Genomic DNA, 19155 nt, shown 5'->3' with positions numbered 1-19155 from the left:
TTTGTGTTTGTCATTTTGATGAATTACTGGAAGATGGTTATTCCAGCCAAAAAAACTGAGTTTTCACTTTCTGAGAGTTCCCATGGCATGTACAACTTATATCAAATACATTTGTATGCTTTTCTCTTGTTAATTTGCCTTTTATTATAGAGGTGTCACAGTGGGTGAGGATATAATATTACTTTTTTCTCCCTTATAATTTATACCTAGATTTATCTGACTCCAAAAGTCCCCCTTTAGTACCCCCTTATTTCATTAAAAAGAAAACTTAGGGCCAGCCGTATGGCCTGGGGTATTAAGGCAACTGGATGCCCTATGGCTGACCATGTGGTTTGAGTCTTGGCCTGGGTGACGTGGAAAACACACTGGGAGTGTGTGTGCGCATGCCCCAAATCCCGACAGGATAGAGCAATGAAGAAGGGATCGCAGCATGACCATGCCCTTTTGGGAGGGTACTTCCTCTCTCTCCTCACCCTTTCAGTCTCTCTCTGGTGAGCACACATGCTCTCTGTCGAAAACAAAACAAAACAAATAAACAGAATCCTCCTCTCCCCAAAACTTAGACCCTTCTGTATGGAATTCAAAAATCTTGGCAATCTGGCCCTAGACTACCCTTTCAACTAAACATTTAGCCACATTAGCCCATGACTTTATGATGAAGCTGTGGAGTGGGGGTGGGGTGGGGAGGATGTCATGAGTTTTGGATAGAGTTGGGTATTGCAGGGGAGAAAAAGTAATAAATTTTCCTCACCCATTGTAAGGTTCATGGCTGACACCTCTGGAACAAAGGACTAACAAGAGAAAAGCATAGCAAATTTATTTTACCCAACTTCCATGTGACCGAAGGACATTTAGAAATGAAGACTCAACCACCTAGGGAAAACCATGTGTGTGCTTAGGTTTGGTGAAGAATGGATAGTCATGTAGAAGAGACTTTTGTGTGTGAAAGCTTCAGATGGTTATTTGTCCTTCCTCCCTTGCCTGTGCCTGGGTTTTTGACTCCTATGTCCGCTTACTGTTTTATACTGGCTACGTGGACTGAAAGAAATGACTTAAAAAGGCTATTCACTACTGAGTTCTCATTCCTGTACCTCTGGTTCTAGCATAAAAGACTGACCAGGCTTAATTTATCTCACTTGAGGTGACAAATTTTCTTTCAACACTTTAAGGATGTGGTTGCAATGTGTTCTGAACTCCACGGTTTCTGTTAAGAAGTCTTCAGTCATTCAAATGGTTTAAAGACGTTCTCTTTAGCTTTTGTTTCCAGAAGCTTGACTTTGATATGCCTAAGCATGGGTTTCTTTTTTCTTTCTTTTTAAACATTTATTAATTTATTTATCTATTGGGTTGTTGGGGGAAGTCATGATGCATTTTTGCATAGAAAAACATAGAAAAAATATTTCATGACTTTTCCAATGACCCAGTATTTATTTGTTGTGATTTCCAAGCTGCTGGGTCCAGGACTCAAATCATGGTTGACCATGTGGGAATCCAGTACCTTAACCATTATACCACTCACTGGCCCCAAGCATGGGTTTCTTTTCATCTCTCTTATATGAGATTTTCTGATCTTAAATCTGTAAATTCTTGCCTTTCCCCAAATTTAGAAGATTTTCTGTCATTTATTATTTTTTTTTCTGTTCTATTCTCTGTTCTTTCCTTCTGGATTCCAAGTTTCCATACGTTAGATCTTTTGAAATTATCCCATAGGTTCCTGAGGCACCCTGTTCATTCTTTTCTGACCATTTAAAATTTTTTCTTATTCAGATTGTGTAATTTCTATTGATATATCTTCAAACTTCACTGATTCTTTTCTCTGTCACTTCCATAGTGCTAAGTTCACCCAGCGTGGGGCCAGCAAGTGGTGGGTGGGTAAGGTGGTGGACTACCATGTGTCCAACTGTGGTTCAAGTCCTAGACGTAACTTTCCTCTCTCTGGTCAAATAAAAAAAAAATAAAGGGGCCGGCAGGTGGTGTGGTAGTTAAGGGTTCTGGACTCCCATATAACTGACTGTGGTTTGAATCCTGGACCTGGCGACATGCTTCCTCACTTTCCCTCTCTCTCTCACTCTGTTCCTCTTAATTATTCAATAAAATAATTCTTAAATTAAATTAAATTAAATAAAGGAGCTCTTAAAAAGTTCATCCAGTGAAATTTTAAATTTCAAATATATTTTAATATTATTTTTTTATTAAAATTTTTTTTAAGGTTTTTGCCATACAGCACATGGGCTCACCAAAGAGGAGTGAGACAGAGACAATGAGAGGCAAAGTGAGAAATCATCCTCTGGGTGATGGCCAAGCTGCCATCGCTTCACCTCCATTTTCCTCCTGGGAATTTGGGCATACATGCACATGCTTCTGGCATGATTTTCATAATCTCTTTTTCTATGTAAAAATCATGACTTTCCTGATGACCCAATATTTAAAAAATTTAACCAGAGAGAGATGGACAGAGAGAGGGAAAATGAGAAAGCAAGCAACCAGGTCTAGGACTCCAGCCATAGTTGGCCATCTGGGAGTCCAGTGCCTTAACCACCATGCCACCTGCCAGCCCCTTTGCTGAGATTTTTAATCTTTGCATGAACATATTTCACTATGAACATATTTTCCTTTACCCCACTAAATATAAAGTTGTTCTAAAAATTTCTTCCGATGGGCCAGCAGGTGGCATAGTAGTTGAGGTGCTGGACTTGATTGATTGCTGATGGAGTCCTGGACCTGGTGCTTGAAAATTGTGCTGGGCGTGTGTGCGTGCATGCCCAAAAATACCGAGAAGAGAATGGAGAAGGGATTGCAGCTAGCCACTCCCCCAAGGCATGATTTCTCACTTTCTTCGATAATGGCATTATCTAGTTTATCTTACGTCTGGCATCAATTGATTCTCTCTTGAAAGTGGAACACAGTTTTCTGACTTTTTATATGTTGAATAATTTGAATAATTTCAGCTTGCATCTTGGTCATTGTGACCACTGTGGAGACTTCAGATTCTGTTATACTGGTCTGAAGAGGTTTTTTTTGTTTGTTTGTTTTTTGTTTGTTTGTTTGTTTGTTTTTTAAGTAGGCTATTAACTTAGATTTAAACTGCAAACTTTCATGCCCAAATGAATCTCAGGCACGAATATCAGTAGCTGGCAACTCAGATCTGGTTCAGTTCTTTAAATTTTAGCTGCAAGCTGCTTTCAATTTTCCCCAAAGTTGTATGGCTCAGGGGTCAGTCAGAAACTTGGACTAAGTTTTATACAATGAATTTGGATTCCCTTTTGCTGATTTTCTCCTTTCTGAGGTTTCCCCTCACTGTTCAGTGGTCACTGCTTCAAGCACCTTCTCCTGGCTCATCTGGCCAGAAAGACCACAGACTTTTTATTGGTATGGTATTCAACCCTTTGCATAGCAATTACAGCTAACCTCAGGCCAAAACCACAAAAATAGGAACTTCATGCCTCTTGCTTGCTTCAGTTTTCAGTGTTCCTCCAAAGTCTGCCTGCTTTTGTATAGTCTCTCAGGTTCTCAGTTGTATTTTATTTTATTTATTTTTTAGTGTAAGGAAGAGGTAGTTTATTAAGTAAAAGTGAGAGTACACTCCTGAGAGGTAGAAGCAGATCTGAGGTGTACAGAGAAAGAGTGGCTCAAAAGGCCTCTCAGTTGTATTTTTTTTTTTTTTTGGAGAGATTTTCACTGTAGGGCGCGTGCGCTCGCCAGACAGACAGAGACATAGAGACAGAAAGCGAGAAATCACCCCCCCCCAGGGGGGATGGTCACGCCGCAATCCCTTCTCTTCCATTCTCCTCTCGGGATCTTGGGCACGCACGCACACGCGCCCGGCGTGAGTTTTAAGCCACCGGGTCCGGGACACGAACCGCGGTCGACTATGTGGGAATCCAGCGACATAGCCATTACGCTAACTGCTGGTTCCCTCAGTTGTATTTTTAACAATTTGTCCAGAGTTTATAGTTTTCACTTGGAAAATGATCAGTTTGTTAGCTGTGCTATGTGCTCAGTTCTTTATGCTGGAAACAGAAGCTAGGTAAAAGTTCAATACAAATTTTAATCAGATCTTATTAAAAAATATTCTCCTTGTTGGGTCCTAAACAATACTGCAAAGTTCTTTGTTGCACTTCACGTCATCTTGCTCTGCTTTATTCTTTAGAGAACCCGATAAGTTTATCTGAGCACGGTCTTGTTGTTCCCAATAAAAGATAAGCTTTATGAGAAAAGGATTGTTATGTCCTCAGTGTGGACTAAAAGTCTCTTCTCCCTGCAAAAGGGGAGAAGGTCGGAAGTGGGTTGGTTTTCCTTAGATAATCAAGTTTGCAAGCAAGTTAAGGAACACATAGAGACTAGTTATTGCAGCTTTAAACCACAGGGTGGCACTGCCTACTAATTTTCCTAAAATGTAGTCAGATTAGGATTCCGTTACAACTAGGTGACACACTTTGAAATGCCATCTCTGTGGTGACCTGTTCCTGCTCTGATCCCTTGACTTGCAATCAAAAGGGCTCCATCATACTGGCTTCCAATCACCACTCACCAAGACTTTGTGTGAATTTCCTGACTAGACATTTAGTGAGACTGGCCGGGTACAAATGACCCTCTATGGAAGCGGGATAAATTAATAGTACTTCCTGCCCAATAGACAGTTTTTTTGTTTTTTCCTTAATAAAGCTGGGTTCAGCTGTCTAAAGACATTATTGGGTATAATGGATTAATTTATGTCCTATGCATCTAGAATAATGCCAGTTATGTATATCATCCTTAGAAGATTTGAGAAAATAGTCACTGGAGTCATCTGTGTTCTCTGGTTCAGATGAGAGCCTCATGTACTGAGTTTTTTGAAAGAGTCCCAGAATGCAAGGGAGGAGCAGGGGGAGTTCTGAATGTGTGATCATGGCAGAAGGAACTTTTATCAAAAATTATTTTTTTAATTAAAAAGTTTGTGTGTGTGTGTGTGTGTGTGTGTGTGTGTGAGTGTCAGTCCTGTAGTTTAGTTTCCACATGGCTGACCATGGATGGAATTCCATCCCTGGTGGCTTGAAAAACATGCTGGGAGCAGGTACATGTGTGCTCCAAATCCCAGTAGGATGGAGAAATGAAGGAAAAGGGATTGCTGCGTGACCATGTTTCATTGGGGAGGGGAGTGCCTTCTTCCCTCTGCTCCCTCTAGCTCTCTTTCTTTCTCTGGAGAGCACATGTACTCTCTGGCAAATGAAAAAAAATTTTTTTTTAAGTTTATTTCTTCTGTGAGTGAGAGAGAGAGAAAGATAGTCAGCAGAGGGTCTTGACACTGCAATACACCTTCAGCTCCAGCCTGCCCCAGATCATGGGCACGTGTGTTCCTGGTCCACTCAAGGAAGTCTCTGGCATATTCAGAAAGGTCTTCAGACATGACCTTGGAACATTTCCATATGGATCAGTCTCACAGAATGTCACATTTTACTGCTGGGCTGTCATCCCGCCCCCTGTAAACCATCTCTTGATTCTGGTGTCCGTGATGTGATTCCTTTTCTACCAGCATCTCCTTCTTCATTGTAATCATAACTAAGAACTGTCACCTGACTGTCTCACCTTTACTAGCAAGAACCTGTTAGATACAAGTAGCCTTTCTGTGGGAAGGGAGCCCATAAATACTAAATTTCTTCTTTGAGCTAGGCACAGTGTTAGACTTTATATATGTTAACTAGTATAATTTCTTTAATAACCTGCAATTGTTGGTGTTTCAGTTTCCTTTTTTTTTTTTTTTTTTTTTAGGCTTTGGCCATAGGGTGTATGTGCTGAGACAGAGATAATGAGAAAGAAAGGGAGAAATCACCTCCTCAGAGGTGATGGCCATGCCACAATCCCTTCTAATCCATTCTCCTCTCAGCATTTTAGGCACACACACATGCTAAGTGTGATTTTCAAGCCAATGGGTCTGGGACTTGAACCATGGTTGGCTATGTGGGAGTCCAGCACCTTAACCTACTGGCCCCTTGGTTTAAAGCAAAGAAAATGGAATCTCAGAGAGGTCGAATACATTGAACATCTATGCACAGATGTGTCCTGAATTCTCACTTCTCTAAAAGTCTTCCCTTGAATCTACACTCACTTCTGGCTCCTACTCTAAATTTTCTTTCTCTTCACAAAAGCTTAACAGAGTTACTTATAGTGCTGGTCTGACTGCCACTGCCCCCATTCTCTCTCCCACTCTGTTTGGTTGGGGCTCTGTCACCATCTTCCACTAATAGTTCTCTTGTCAAGGTCACTGATGGCCTCACGGGTCAAATCCAATGGCCATTTCTCTATTTTTCCTTTGTCTTTTAGCAGCACTCATCACATCTGACTATCCCCCGTTCCTCCGATTGTTTTCTTCTTCTGGCTCTCGTGATTTTCTTCCTACCTCATTGACCACTTTGTATTGTTCCTGCTTTGCTCTACCACTAAATGTTTGAGTGCTCCTGGGTCTGTTACCCATGACCCACTCTCCCGAGTTAGTGCTGTCTGGTCCCATGACTTTATATCTTCAGAAAAGTTACTTCTGCCCTGGCATTGCAGACTCACTTAGCCAACTCCCTATTCAGCATGGCCGCATGGACACCTAACAGTCACCCTCACATTAATATGTCCAAACAGAACTTCTGCTTTTATTATTTTTTAAAGAATTATTTATTTAGTTTGATTTATTATTATTTTTTTTTAAATTTGACGAGAGAGAGAGAGACAGAAAGCAAACTGCTAGGTCCGGGACTCAAACCATGAGCAACCATGTGGAAATCCAGTGTTTTAACCACCATAACACCTACCTGCTGCAGAACTTGTGATTCAGTCTCCTAATTTGCTTTTCCCTCAGACTTCCCCCATTTCTATAAATTGCATCACATCTATCTAGTTGCTCAAACCCATCTCTGTCTCAGAATATCTTCTCAATTTTATCTTCCAGTTTAAGTCTTTCCCTCATCTGCTCACTTTATTTATTTATTTTTGTTTAGTTCTTTTGCTGTAGGACATGTGTGCTCATTGGGGAGAGAGAGAGAGAGAGAGAGAGAAGAGAAGAGAAGGGAAGGGAAGGGAAGGGAAGGGAAGGGAAGGGAAGGGAAGGGAAGGGAAGAGAAGAGAAGAGAAGGGAGAAAGGGAGAGAGAGAAAGCATCACTCATGGGTATGTCCTCCTCTCCAGATTTTGGGCACATGTCATGCACGTGAAACCAGCATGTACCAGCATGTTTTACAAGCTGCTGGGTCCAGGACTACGAATTGCTCACCCAGTCACGTGGGATCCAGCCACCTTAACCACCACACCACTGCTGGCCCATCTCACTTTCTTCTACCTTCTCCACTACCTCCCTGATCCAAACCACCATCATCTGTAGACTGTGCTGCTGCAAAGGGCTCCCAGCTGGTCGCCCTTGCCCCAGCAAACCATCTCTGCACGGCAGCCAGTGTTTCTTTGAACATGTAAGTCAGAAATCCCCAATGACTTCCCCCTTCCTTGAAATAAATGGCACACTCCTTTCTCTGGCTTAGAAAGCCCTGCCTGCCCTGCTTTTGCTTTCCTTGGTACTCAGACTGCTGTCCTCCTCCACGCTGCGGCCCTCCCATTCCTGTGTGCCAAGTGTGTTCTGGCCTCAGGACCTTTGCCCTGGTTGTGCCATTGGCCTAGAAAATGTTTTCTTTACCTTGGCATTTCCCTTTTTGATTACATGCCACCTCTTCAGGGAGGCCTACTATACCACCCAGTCTAAAGAAGACATCTAGAGCCATCCCTGGGTGTTGAGAACTGCATGGGATTCTTTTTGTTTTCCTATTTCTACCACCCAAAGATTTCATAATATTTCTGAGTCCCTAAAGACTTACTTCACAATTCTCAATCTCGAATTCCACGTCCTGGGGGTGCTGGTTATGTCTCCCATCTACATTACACTGCATGGAGTTATTTCCCTCATCATTTTGCCCTAAATCACATCACACATCTCGGTAGACAGATTATTGATGGAACATTTGAAGGCTCTGGGAGGAGATACTTCCTGCAGTTTACTGTCCAGCCTCTCCCCCAGCTCCTCTCTGTCCCTCCCATCTGGCTGTCAGGGGCACAATTATTTCTTCGTGGGGCCAGTACGTGGTGCGGAGGATAAAGTGGTTGGATGCCACACGGCTGACTGAGCAGTTTGAGTTCTGGATCTGGCAGCTTGAAAAACATGCCAGGTGGGCATGTGAGTATGTGTGCCCAAAATTCCAAGAGGAGAATGGAGGAGAAGGGATGGTAGTATGGTCATTTCCCTGGGAAGTGATGGTCCTTTCCCCTGGGGAGTAATTTCTTACTTTCCCTCCCTCTCTCTCTCCTCTCTCTCTCAGGTGAGCACGCATACCCTATATTCAAACTAAAAAAAAAAAAAAAAATTCCTCTTGGCTCTCTCAGAGCAGCAAAAGTTGTTTCATCCATAAGAGGGATTTTTGTCTTACCTGTTAGGAGAGTAATAGCATTCTCTGTTTTATTGTAATGCTTGTTCCAGATCCTATAGCAGAGGCTGCAGATTATCATAGGAGACCCAGGAGGCTTCAGCTTCATTTTACAAATGAAAACACTGGGTTCAGAGAAGTTAGGACCATTGCTAATAGGTCTCCTGTGAGGAGAGGCTCAAGATCCCTTTCTGCATTTGCCTCTGTATCTTCCTGGCAGGAATTAGAGGGTATCTGAATAGAGGCCAGGCTCACTGGGGAGGTCCAGGTCATGGGAAAAGTCATCCCCCATGAGGGATGACTCCTTAATCAGACAACCCCAACCTTTCCCACACTCATACGTGCCTCAGGCTTATGTAGAATAGAGTTTTTTTCTGTTTGAAATGTATCTTCCAGTTCTGGTGCCAGATCTGCCAATTGCACTTGTAGTGTGACTCTGGGCAAGTCACTCTTCTCTTTTGGGCTTCTTTTATATTTATAATGAGGGAATATTCCTTCCTGACCTATATATATGTATATATATATATATTTTTTTTTTTGAGAGGTTTTTGCTATGGGGCATGTGCACTCTCCAGAAAGACAGAGAGAGAAAGCAAGAAATCGCCCCCCAGGGGGCATGGTCACACTGCAATCTCTTCTCCATTCTCCTCTTGGGATCTTGGGCACGCATCCACATGTGCCTGGTGTGAGTTTAAGCCACCGGGTCCGGGACTCGAACCGTGGTCAACTACATGGGAGTCTAGCAACATAGCCATTATGCTAACTGCTGGTCCCCCTGACCTATATTTTATGGTCTTAAAGAAAGGTCAGATCCTGAGACCAGCAGATGGCATTATGAGTATGCTGCTAGACTCCCATGTAGTCGACTGTGGTTTGAGTCCTGGACCCAGCAGTTTTAAACTCATGCTGGATATGTGTGTGTGTACCCAAAATCCTGAGAGGAGAGTGGAGGAGAAAGGATTTTGACATGACCGCCCACCCTGTGGGGTGATTTCTTACTTTCTGTCCCTCTGGTGAGTGCACATGCCCTATAGCAAAAATCTCTCTCTAAAACAACTAACTAGCTAACTAAATTAATAAAAGTCAGATCTTGGCATAAAAAGTCCTATCACTTGCTATCTTCTAAGCACTCTCTCACACCACCCCTTGATGCTCTGAGCATTGCAAATAGGTACTATTACTGACCTAGCTTACATATGGGGAAACCACAGTTAGAAGGAGTTAGTAGCTACCCAAGGCCTCATAGTAACTGACAGAGTTGGAATTTGAACATAGATTTGTCTGTCTGACTTGGAGCTGATGTTTTAAAACAATTTCATTGGGGCCAGTAGGTGGTGTGGTGGTTGGGGTGCTGGACTCCCACATAGTTGATTATGGTTTTAATAATAATAATAATAATAATAAATAAAATTAAAAATAATTCTTAAAAACAAAATAATTTCATCAAATGTGTCCTTTTCTTTCTTTTTTTTTTTTTTTTGGAGAGATTTTCACTGTAGGGCGCGTGCGCTCGCCAGACAGACAGAGAGACATAGAGACAGAAAGCGAGAAATCACCCCCCAGGGGGGATGGTCACGCCGCAATCCCTTCTCCTCCATTCTCCTCTCAGGATCTTGGGCACGCACGCACACGTGCCTGGCGTGAGTTTTAAGCCACCGGGTCCAGGACACGAACCGCGGTCGACTATGGGGGAATCTAGTGACATAGCCATTACGCTAACTGCTGGTTCCCATCAAATGTGTCCTTTAAGTGCGAGTTCAGACTGCTGCTGACTCTCAGGGGTTGCTCATACATGTGCATTCACATGTGTACTCACATGGGAAAGAGGGATGCTCGCTCAGGTTGGACCATAACAGAAGGCCAAATGACATTTCTAAAGCTAGCTAGCCTCAGGACATTTCATCTGGCCATCTGGTCCAAATCCTCATTGATGAGATGACTACATAGAGATGGGATAGAAGACCAATCTTCTGTGACTCCCAGTAAAATGCTCATTATGATACCTAGTCTTGCTTCCTCGTTTTCTTCCTTTTTTGCCCCAACTGGTTCCCTTTCACTGTGTGTGGACTTTACCCTCTTGGAGCACCCCTTTCTCTGACACGAGAGTGAAAAACTTCCGCTTTTATAACCTTTATTTTCTACTCCCTCCCAACTGGCCACCTACGTTCCTTGAGGCTGAGAGTTATGTGAGCTGTTTGGAAGTGGCTTATGTGGGTGAGGTCTTTGCTTTAGGATGACCAGGGCTGGAAAACCCCTGTTATCAGAATGAGTTGCCTTCTGTGTGTGTGTGTGTGTACATACAGTCAGACATTTATCCACCTGTCTTGGAAAGACTAGGAATGGCCCTCTTTAAAAACAATTGGAAACACCTGAAAAAAGTCTTTCTGGTTCTGAACCATTATGAGTTTCTGGCCAGCTTTATGTTGTGCACTAGGTAGGGATTTGACTCTGTACATGTAGACTCTGAATTATTTAGCTTTTCAGAGCAACATCTCAGCCATATTCTCCTCTGATGGACAGTAAAAAGCAAAATAAAACCCAACAAAAAACAATGGTATTTTTGTTCCAGCTTGTCAGAATCCTGGCCCTCTGCTTTCTGTTTTCAGCCCCTTTCTGTCCCTCAGGGCTTTTACTCCGGTTCCCTGACTTTGTCTCCACTGCTGGCTAAGGACTCTGAAATGTTCTGCTGCCTCAGCTGTACATTCTGATGTTGATCTTGCTCCTGTGCAAGTTCAGGCCTTGGTATCACCAAACCCCGACATTCCAGGTCCACCCTGGTTCCTGCAGGCCAACGTCCTGCCTGACCACATTGCATTTGGTAGTGATTCTGTCATCTGCAGACTGTGAGCTCCTGGAGGGAGAAGTCTGATTAGGTGTAAGTTCTGAGCTTTGACAACAAGGAGGGAGGAAAGAAATTGCTGAATCAAGAAGTAGGATCTCACAGGCCACAGAGGGATTAAATCAGGTAGCACTGGCCTCTGGAGAGGGGGCAGGGGTGGCAAGTGGTGGGGTAGAGTCTCCCACCCTCCCTTACCTCTGAGCCTCTGCCTGGGCAATGTGGGGATGGATGAGTCATTGAACAAGTTAAGGTCTTTTGGGTATAAGTAACAGAAACCAAGACCTGCTAACTCTGCCTAGCACAGAGAAAAGGGGGATACCCATGTGTCCAGACAGCTGTACAGGCAAAATGTGGGAGACACAGTCAACAGAATATTCAACCTTAAAAGGGAATGAAGTCCTGACACCTGCTACATCATGAATGAAACCTGAAGATACCGTGTTAAGTGAAATAAGCCACTCACAAAATATAAACATTGTATGATTCCATTAATATGAAGTACTTAGAGTATTCATAATGACAAAAAATAGAATGATGGTTACTAGGGGCTAGAAGAGGAGAATGGTTAGTGTTTGATGAGTATAGTTTTGGGGATGATGAACTTTTGGAAATTGGTAGTGGTGATGGTTACACAACAATCTGAATGTATGGAATTGTACATTTAAAAATAGTTAAAATGATATGGTGTAATAGTATGCATATTTTAACACACATACACACATACACACATCGGAGCTGACCTAAACCTACAAAGTTATTTTAGAAGTGCTAAATGCCACCTTAGCCCTTCATGAATTTTTTTTTTTTTTCCTTAAGGACAGATAATTGGAAGATTGTCAGAACATTTCTTGGAACTGAAAGGCTAGCTGAACCCCCAAACTGAAGAGGGGGCTGGCAGCAAGGCAGCTCCAAAGATTTCCAGACAGGAGTTCATGGACCTCTTGGGAGACGGTCTGAAACTCGCTTCTTCACCGGCAGCAACCAATCTGTTTCTCAGGTCCAGATTTGAAATTTCTCTGAGAGAGAGACTGACTGGCCAGCTGGGTCAGGTGGCCTTGGTAGATTAGTTTAGACTGGGCTTGGGAAGAGGCTCATGAGATATTGTCATGGCCAACGAGAGGCAGTTATGGTTCAGTTTACCAGAATCCAACCTATGGACTCGCCTGTTTTCAGACTGATCACTTTACCACATTATTTGTTTCTTTAAACTACTTGGTTGTAGTTGCCTCATTTTGTTTTGCCTTTACAATACCATTTTTTTTTTTTTGGAGAGGTTTTTGCTATAGGATGCCAGAAAGACAGAGAGAGACAGAGAGACAGAAAGTGAGAAATCACCCCTTGGGGGGAGATGGCCATGCCACAATCCCTTCTCCTCCATTCTCCTCTCGTGATCTTGGGCACGCATACACACGTGCCCGGTGTGAGTTTAAGCCGTCGGGTCTGGGACTCAAACTGTGGTCGACTTCATGGGAGTCCAGTGACATAGCCACTATGCTAAGTGCTGGTCTCTACAACAGCATTTTGAGAGAATGTTGAATTTTGTCTGAACAGCTTCCTGTTGTTGAGCTGGACACAGAAGACTAGATAAGGGAAGACAGAGTGTCTATGTCTGGCCTTTGTGCTTTATAAACTCTCCAACCCCCAATATAGACAAAATTATCAAGGAAATGTAGAAAAGTCCCTCAAAAATTGAGATTAAATTTCATCCTAGCAGAAAAAAAGTCAAGAAATTAAGAATCAAGTTGACAATTAGGAGGTTAATTTATTGCAAGCTTGAGCTTTAGACTACGAGCTTACTCTCAACATAATCTAATTCCCCTTCCCTGCCCTGCAAAACTTAGCATAGGAGCTAGAGATTTGTGCTTTTTTTCAGGCACTCTGTATCCTTACCACCTTGAGGAAGACCTAATATGGGGGATCCAGCAGAGCTCCTGCAACAGGGACAAAAATAATTGACACAGGAATAGTCTTACCCTGCCATGCTAAGAAAAAGTAATGTTTTAAAAGAAAAGAATAATGGAAGAAAAATAGATCCAGAAAAGTATAAGGATGGGCAGGAAAAGTCAAGCATTCTGCAGGGCTTTTAATAGGTCAAGACTCAGAGTTCAAAGATGATCTGGCTTGTTGAAATTGGAATGATAATTTAGAATGACTGGCATATTGGTATGAAGTGAGGAACTGCAAGCAGAGCAAAGAGAAGGATGTAGAAGAGGTTTTTCTGTGTATTAAGACTGTATCTCTACCATCTCCCTTAATTTGGCATGATTGAGAAAATATTTGAAATACTTTTCCTTTATTTTGATCATTGGCTTTTTCTTTGAATGTGGCTGTGCTGGTTCAGCCCTTGAGACTGCTTGCTTAAATTTTAGTAAGTTTACTTCTTCTTTCCTCAAACCTGGGCTTCCATTGAGGCCTGATCATCATGGAGAGTTGAGGAGCTATGGTTGACCTTTCCTTGATCTAATACTTTTAGCCTGGGCCAATTTCTTGGGTGGCAGCAAAGGTAGGTTGGGATCCTTGATATACTCTTGGACCCAGTTGTTGTTGGGGTTGGTGCACACTTCCCGGTTCTTTTTGGTGACGAAGCTGTGGAGGCAGAGTTAGACTGTCATGGGCTGTCATGGGCCCAGTCCATACCCCCCCTCCATTTGCCATGCCCTCTTCCACTTCTATCTCATATGGGGTTTCCTTATGTTCTTTGTGGCCTCCCTAAGATTCTCCTCTCTGGGTCCCCTCAGAGAGCTTCCATCTCTGGCCTCCAGAGCTCATCCTTTTTTTCTGTCCTTACCCCACTCATCCTACACACTCAGTTGATAACTCACTTGGGTTATAAAACCCAAGTCACCATTTATTGGACCACACAGCTGTAAGTGGAAAAAGTAGGAATTAAGCCCAGTCTCTTGAGATTTAAAGCCCAAACCCTTAGCCAATACTCTTCTGCTTGAAGCATGGACATTTTGTCTTAGACATCCCTGCCCCTAAGTTCCATTTCTCTCTCCATACAAATATGTGCAGGGGTAGTACTCACATGATTGCTGGCCAGTGACAGGAGAGGGCCTTTCTGTATCCCACCACCAGTTTCCTTGGCAATACTTTCTCTTGATACTTCACACAGCAGTAAGATGACAAGTTCACTGACTCAGGAATTCCTGAAGCAATCACATGGCAAGTTGAACCAGGGAGACAGAGAGGGAGAGCATGGCTGCCCACCTCCATTTCCCTCTATTGTGTTTCACTCTTTTGATAGCAAAGCCATCTGTTAGTAGAAGCTGATGATAGCTTGATGGGCAATAGGGAAAAGTGGTAAAGATAAACCCCTCTGGTAGAACCTTCAGCCTCTGACTTGAGTGTCACTAAATACAAATGACTCAGCTATTTACATTTGCTTACTCTTTTGTTTACTTGTGATTTGATTTGGCAAACATGTATGGGGGGGTCTTTAATAAGTTCATAGGCAATGTATATTATGAAAACACTATGCATGTATTGAAAAAACCACACCTAAATAAACTTGTACTTTAATTTAATTTTCCATGAACTTTTTGAAGTCTCCTTGTCTAGAGCTCATGTTGCATGCCAGGCTCTATGGGGGGTGGGGTGGGAATCCTGGCCCTGGTGGCTTGAAAAATATGCCAGGTGCATGTGTGGGTGCTCCAAATCTTGAAAGGATGAAGAAATGGAGGGACTGTGGCACGATCCACAACCTGTTCTCTCTCTCTTTCTCTGGGGAGCATACCTCCTCTCTGGCAATTAAAAAAAAAATGGAAAGTGAAAATTTAAACAAGCATTACAATAGAATATGGTCCAGTATAGAATGTTGGCACAAGGTACCCAGGGAACAATATCACCAACCCAGCCTTAGTGATTGAGGAAGTCCCAAAGCAGGTGGTGCCTGGGTTGATTCTTAAAGGATAAGGAGGCCATAGACTGACAAAGAGTTGTAAGATCTGGAAGAAAGAAATGTGGGGAGCCTGAAGGTGGGGCAAGTGTGTTTAGGGAGTGCTGAGCAGCTTGGGGTGGCTGGAATGCAAGGTGAGAAGGAAGGAGTGGGAAGAGATGAAAGGAAAGTGGAGGGCTGGACCACATACCTACTGTGCTCTACCCTGGGGATCTGTACTGGACCCTAAAAGCATTAGAGAGGCAGAGGTCAGGGAGGACAATAAAAGGGTGGAGCCATGAATAAGAGGTGATAGAGTAGGAGGAGAAATTGTACAATTTAGGCTTTGGGGTCAGACATTTTTGGGTGGAATATTGACTAAATGATTTGAATCAAGGAAAAATTTTTTTCTTTTCTTTTTTTGGAGATTTTTGCTATAGGACACGTGTACTCTCTGGAGACACAGAGAGCGACAGAGAGAAAGTGACAAATCACCCCCCAGGGTGATGGCCATGCCACAATCCCTTCTCCTCCATTTTCCTCTCCAGGTTTTGGGCACGCACATGCATGCACCCCATGTGAGTTTCAAGCTCCTGGGTCCAGGACTCGAATTGTGGTTGACCATGTGGGAGTCCAACACCTTAACCACTATGCCAACTGCTGGACCTAAGGATAAAATTCATAATTGCTCTAGGTTTCAATTTCTTCATCCATTGAATGAGGGTAAAAAGATACTTATGTCCTAGGATCATGGTGAGGATTTGTTGAGATAATGCTTGTAACCCTAACCCTTAAACTCAAAGCATGGTACACAGAAAAATGCTCAATCAGTGCTTATTGTAATTAAGAACACATAGTAAGAATGATTACTCTTGCCCCTGAGATGATTCTTTTTTTCGTTCTCTGATATTTGCAGGATGCTGAACTTGATTGGTTGTTATTGCTGTGTTTTCTTTGAGCTCCCATGACAACTCATCAGTTGGAGACACTACATAGAAGGTCAGGTCAGAGACCTCTATCATCTCCCATACCTGTAGAGTGTGCAAATCCCCTTGTGGCCAATCCTTGCTTCCCGCTAGTGGCAAAGCTTGAGGCATCTTGATGGCAATGTCTGGCTAATTCATGCTTGATTGACCTTCCTGAAGGGCACTGTTGCCCATCTTACCCACCAGATGCACACAGTCCTTCCCTAAGTAAGTCACTCTGTGACATGTGTCTCCACGGTTTATGAAGACCAGGGACATTCTGAGAATATGTGGGTGGATTGCGTGGTGCACCTGACCCTTGCTCCCCAGAGTGTTTATGTACGCAGAAACAGGCCAGACTATGCACTCATGCTAGCCCTAAGGGATAAAAGCAGGGCTGGGGTAGCCCTAAGGTGGGTAAGTGTAAGATCTGAGCATCTTTATCCTTCCCCTGTCACCAGGACTTCATAAATGAAGGCAGAGGCAAGAAATAGGGAGTGGACAAAACAAGCCCTGTTCTCCATAGGTCTCAAATTTTCTTCTCTCTGCAGCCCCTAAACCTTTCAACCCCTTTCCTCTTTTCTGCAGACTTTCTTTTCTCCTGGTCTGGGCATGGGGGAGGGGGTCACAGATCCCAAACAGCACATTTAATCATTCCACTGGAACTCATTTCAATTGTCTTGTAGTGCCACTGCAAGGCAGGGATGTCTAAGTTCAGACTCAGTCTCAAGTGATTGCTTCAACTTTCCTCTCCCGTCATTCACTCAGAGTGTCAGCTGTCTTTCTCATCCACTGCCTCAGCCTCCCCTTTGTGACATACATTTCAATAGTATTTTTTGCTACTTCTCTGCCTCCTCCTTAGAACTGATCATCCCTGATCTCCATTCTTGGGACTCCTGAAGAGCCTTAACTTGGCTTTTTGGAACTGTCCAGTTCTAGAAGGATCTGGACCAGGCCCATCTCTACTTACAAAGGGGAAAACCTAAGGAAAGCAGCTGTGTGTGAAGGTGGAGAGAGGCCTCCAGGGCTGATGAGACCAGAGACTAGATGGGCTTCACTCTTAGTGTCACCTTTGCCAGCTGCCCTGTTTCCCGTTCTCATTTCTGCTTTACAGGGATAAGTGGACTCACTTGACTGGCCGTACAAAGCAGGAGTAGTAGCGAGGATGATGATAAGAAGAAAAAGAGTAGCCACGGAGACCTTCATCTTCTCAGTGGGGTAGTGCAGCTTCAGGAGAGTGAGATGGAAATGTTTTCTTGTTGCTAGTAGTCTGCTGTCTGACTGCTCAACTCTCTGGACTCTGACCACTTTGGAACCAGTGGAGGAGGAGAAACAATTTAGTGTTTGCTGAAAGGGAGGGTGGTGGAGGTTGGGGCCTGGTGCAGAGGTGAGTTCAATAAGATTTGAATTCATGTAAAGGAACGAATTGGAGGAAGAATGTGCAGAGACTGTGCTCTGGGTCAGCCCTGTTGTGTGCCCTCTTTTACTCAATCTTTGCAAAAATGAAGTGCTGATTATTATTTCACTTAGGCCACCAAGGCTTAGAGAGGTAAAACAAATTGTCCAAGGTCACACGGGCAGGAGGTGGATTGGCAGTACTAAGAATCAGATCTGTTTGATTTCGCTGTGTCACTAGCCACCATCTTTACATTGTGGAAGGAGGAGGGAGTGTTATACTGCCTGTTTCCCTGATGATAGATCTTTTGGAGGGGGTGAACAGAAAGCAGAATTAGAGAGAGCAAGACCAAGGCAGGGTATGTTTGGTGGCCTTTGTGAAGGATGTCCAAGAATGTGTTATTAATAAAAAGTTTTTTTTAAAAAAAGGATACACTATTGAAGTCAGTCTTATGTCACAGAATATACTACTAAGACTCCAAAATACCAATGTACTTGATCTTTGGGTTCCTGTTCATTGCCACAGTGTTTGGCTTATTTGTCGATATTCTTCTTCCTTTGGACCTTGTACTATGTACCAATTTCCCCCCCATTAAACCAAGAATTTTTTGCTCTTTTTTTTGGAGAGGTTTTTGCTATAGGGCGTGTGTGCTTGCCAGAAAGACAGAGAGAGACAGAGAGACAGAAAGCAAGAAATCACCCCCTGGGGGGATGGCCACGCTGCAATCCCATCTTCTCCTTTCTCTTCTCAGGATCTTGGGCACGCACGCACACATGCCCAACTTGAGTCTAAGCCACCGGGTCTGGGACTTGAACTGTGGTCGACTAAATGGGAGTCCAGCGACATAGCCATTACACTAATTGCTGGTCCCTAAACCAAGAATTTTTATATGGACCAATTTCTAGTCATAGTCCCCTGATCCCTCATGGGTGTGCTCAGTACAGGTTCAGCCAACCTTGGTGTCATGGCCAATCATGACCAGCAAAGGGCATTGCTGGGCCTGACAAGTTGCTTCTGTGGTCCAGAGTGTCAACTTCTGACCCTCTTACCTGGGCTCTGGCTGAATCTGATCCACAGCATTCTCTGTCTTTAAATTACCTCAGGACCTGGTTCTAGGTTGAAGGGAGCATTCAGAGAAGAGAGTGAAGATATGGAGGATTTTGCTGTTGATGGACTATAAGCTTCAAAGGCACTAGGGAGTGTTTCAGTAGTTTAGCATAGTGAGAGACTTAGTAGGGAATGTACACATTCTTATGGGGTATGCTGCTTGCCATAATTGCTCAGGAATAGCTAAAGTAAGTAATCCGGTTGATTTTGGTGGGTTTGTAGCAGTTAGTATGGTGAAACTGTGGCTTTTTTAAAAAAAGGAATTACTTTATTTAACTTTACTTATTTGTTTATTTATTTTATTTTAATTTGACCAGAGAGGGGCAGAGTAAGGGGTGGGGGCGGGGAGTGAGAAAGCAAGTTGCCAGGTCCAGGACTTGAGTCGTGGTTGGCCATGTGGGAGTCCAGTGCCCTTAAATACCACATCACCTGCCGGCCTCGAAGCTGTGTTTTTTTGTGAGGGTAGAGAGGGTACATACACAGGTACCCCCTTGATCTCTGTTTATGGAGATGAGGAGGTCTGAAGAAGCCTGGACATAT

The 19155-nt window shown here is 43.4% G+C and overlaps 1 protein-coding gene across 1 annotated transcript; it reads right to left on the bottom strand.

Moving 5' to 3' along the window:
* Positions 1-13007: 13007 nt before the first annotated feature.
* CCL16 (C-C motif chemokine ligand 16) lies at positions 13008-17424 on the bottom strand. The gene is made up of 3 exons (XM_006154411.3): positions 17243-17424; positions 14299-14419; positions 13008-13856 (listed from the first exon to the last, which is right to left on the bottom strand). The coding sequence occupies exons 1-3, from the start codon at positions 17316-17318 to the stop codon at positions 13709-13711; spliced, it is 345 nt and encodes a 114-aa protein (XP_006154473.2). The 5' UTR covers positions 17319-17424; the 3' UTR covers positions 13008-13708.
* Positions 17425-19155: the final 1731 nt, after the last annotated feature.

Source organism: Tupaia chinensis, unplaced genomic scaffold, assembly GCF_000334495.1.
Source record: "Tupaia chinensis unplaced genomic scaffold, TupChi_1.0 Scaffold000407_4, whole genome shotgun sequence".
Taxonomy (NCBI): domain Eukaryota; kingdom Metazoa; phylum Chordata; class Mammalia; order Scandentia; family Tupaiidae; genus Tupaia; species Tupaia belangeri.
This window is presented reverse-complemented; position numbering and strand designations above follow the sequence as displayed.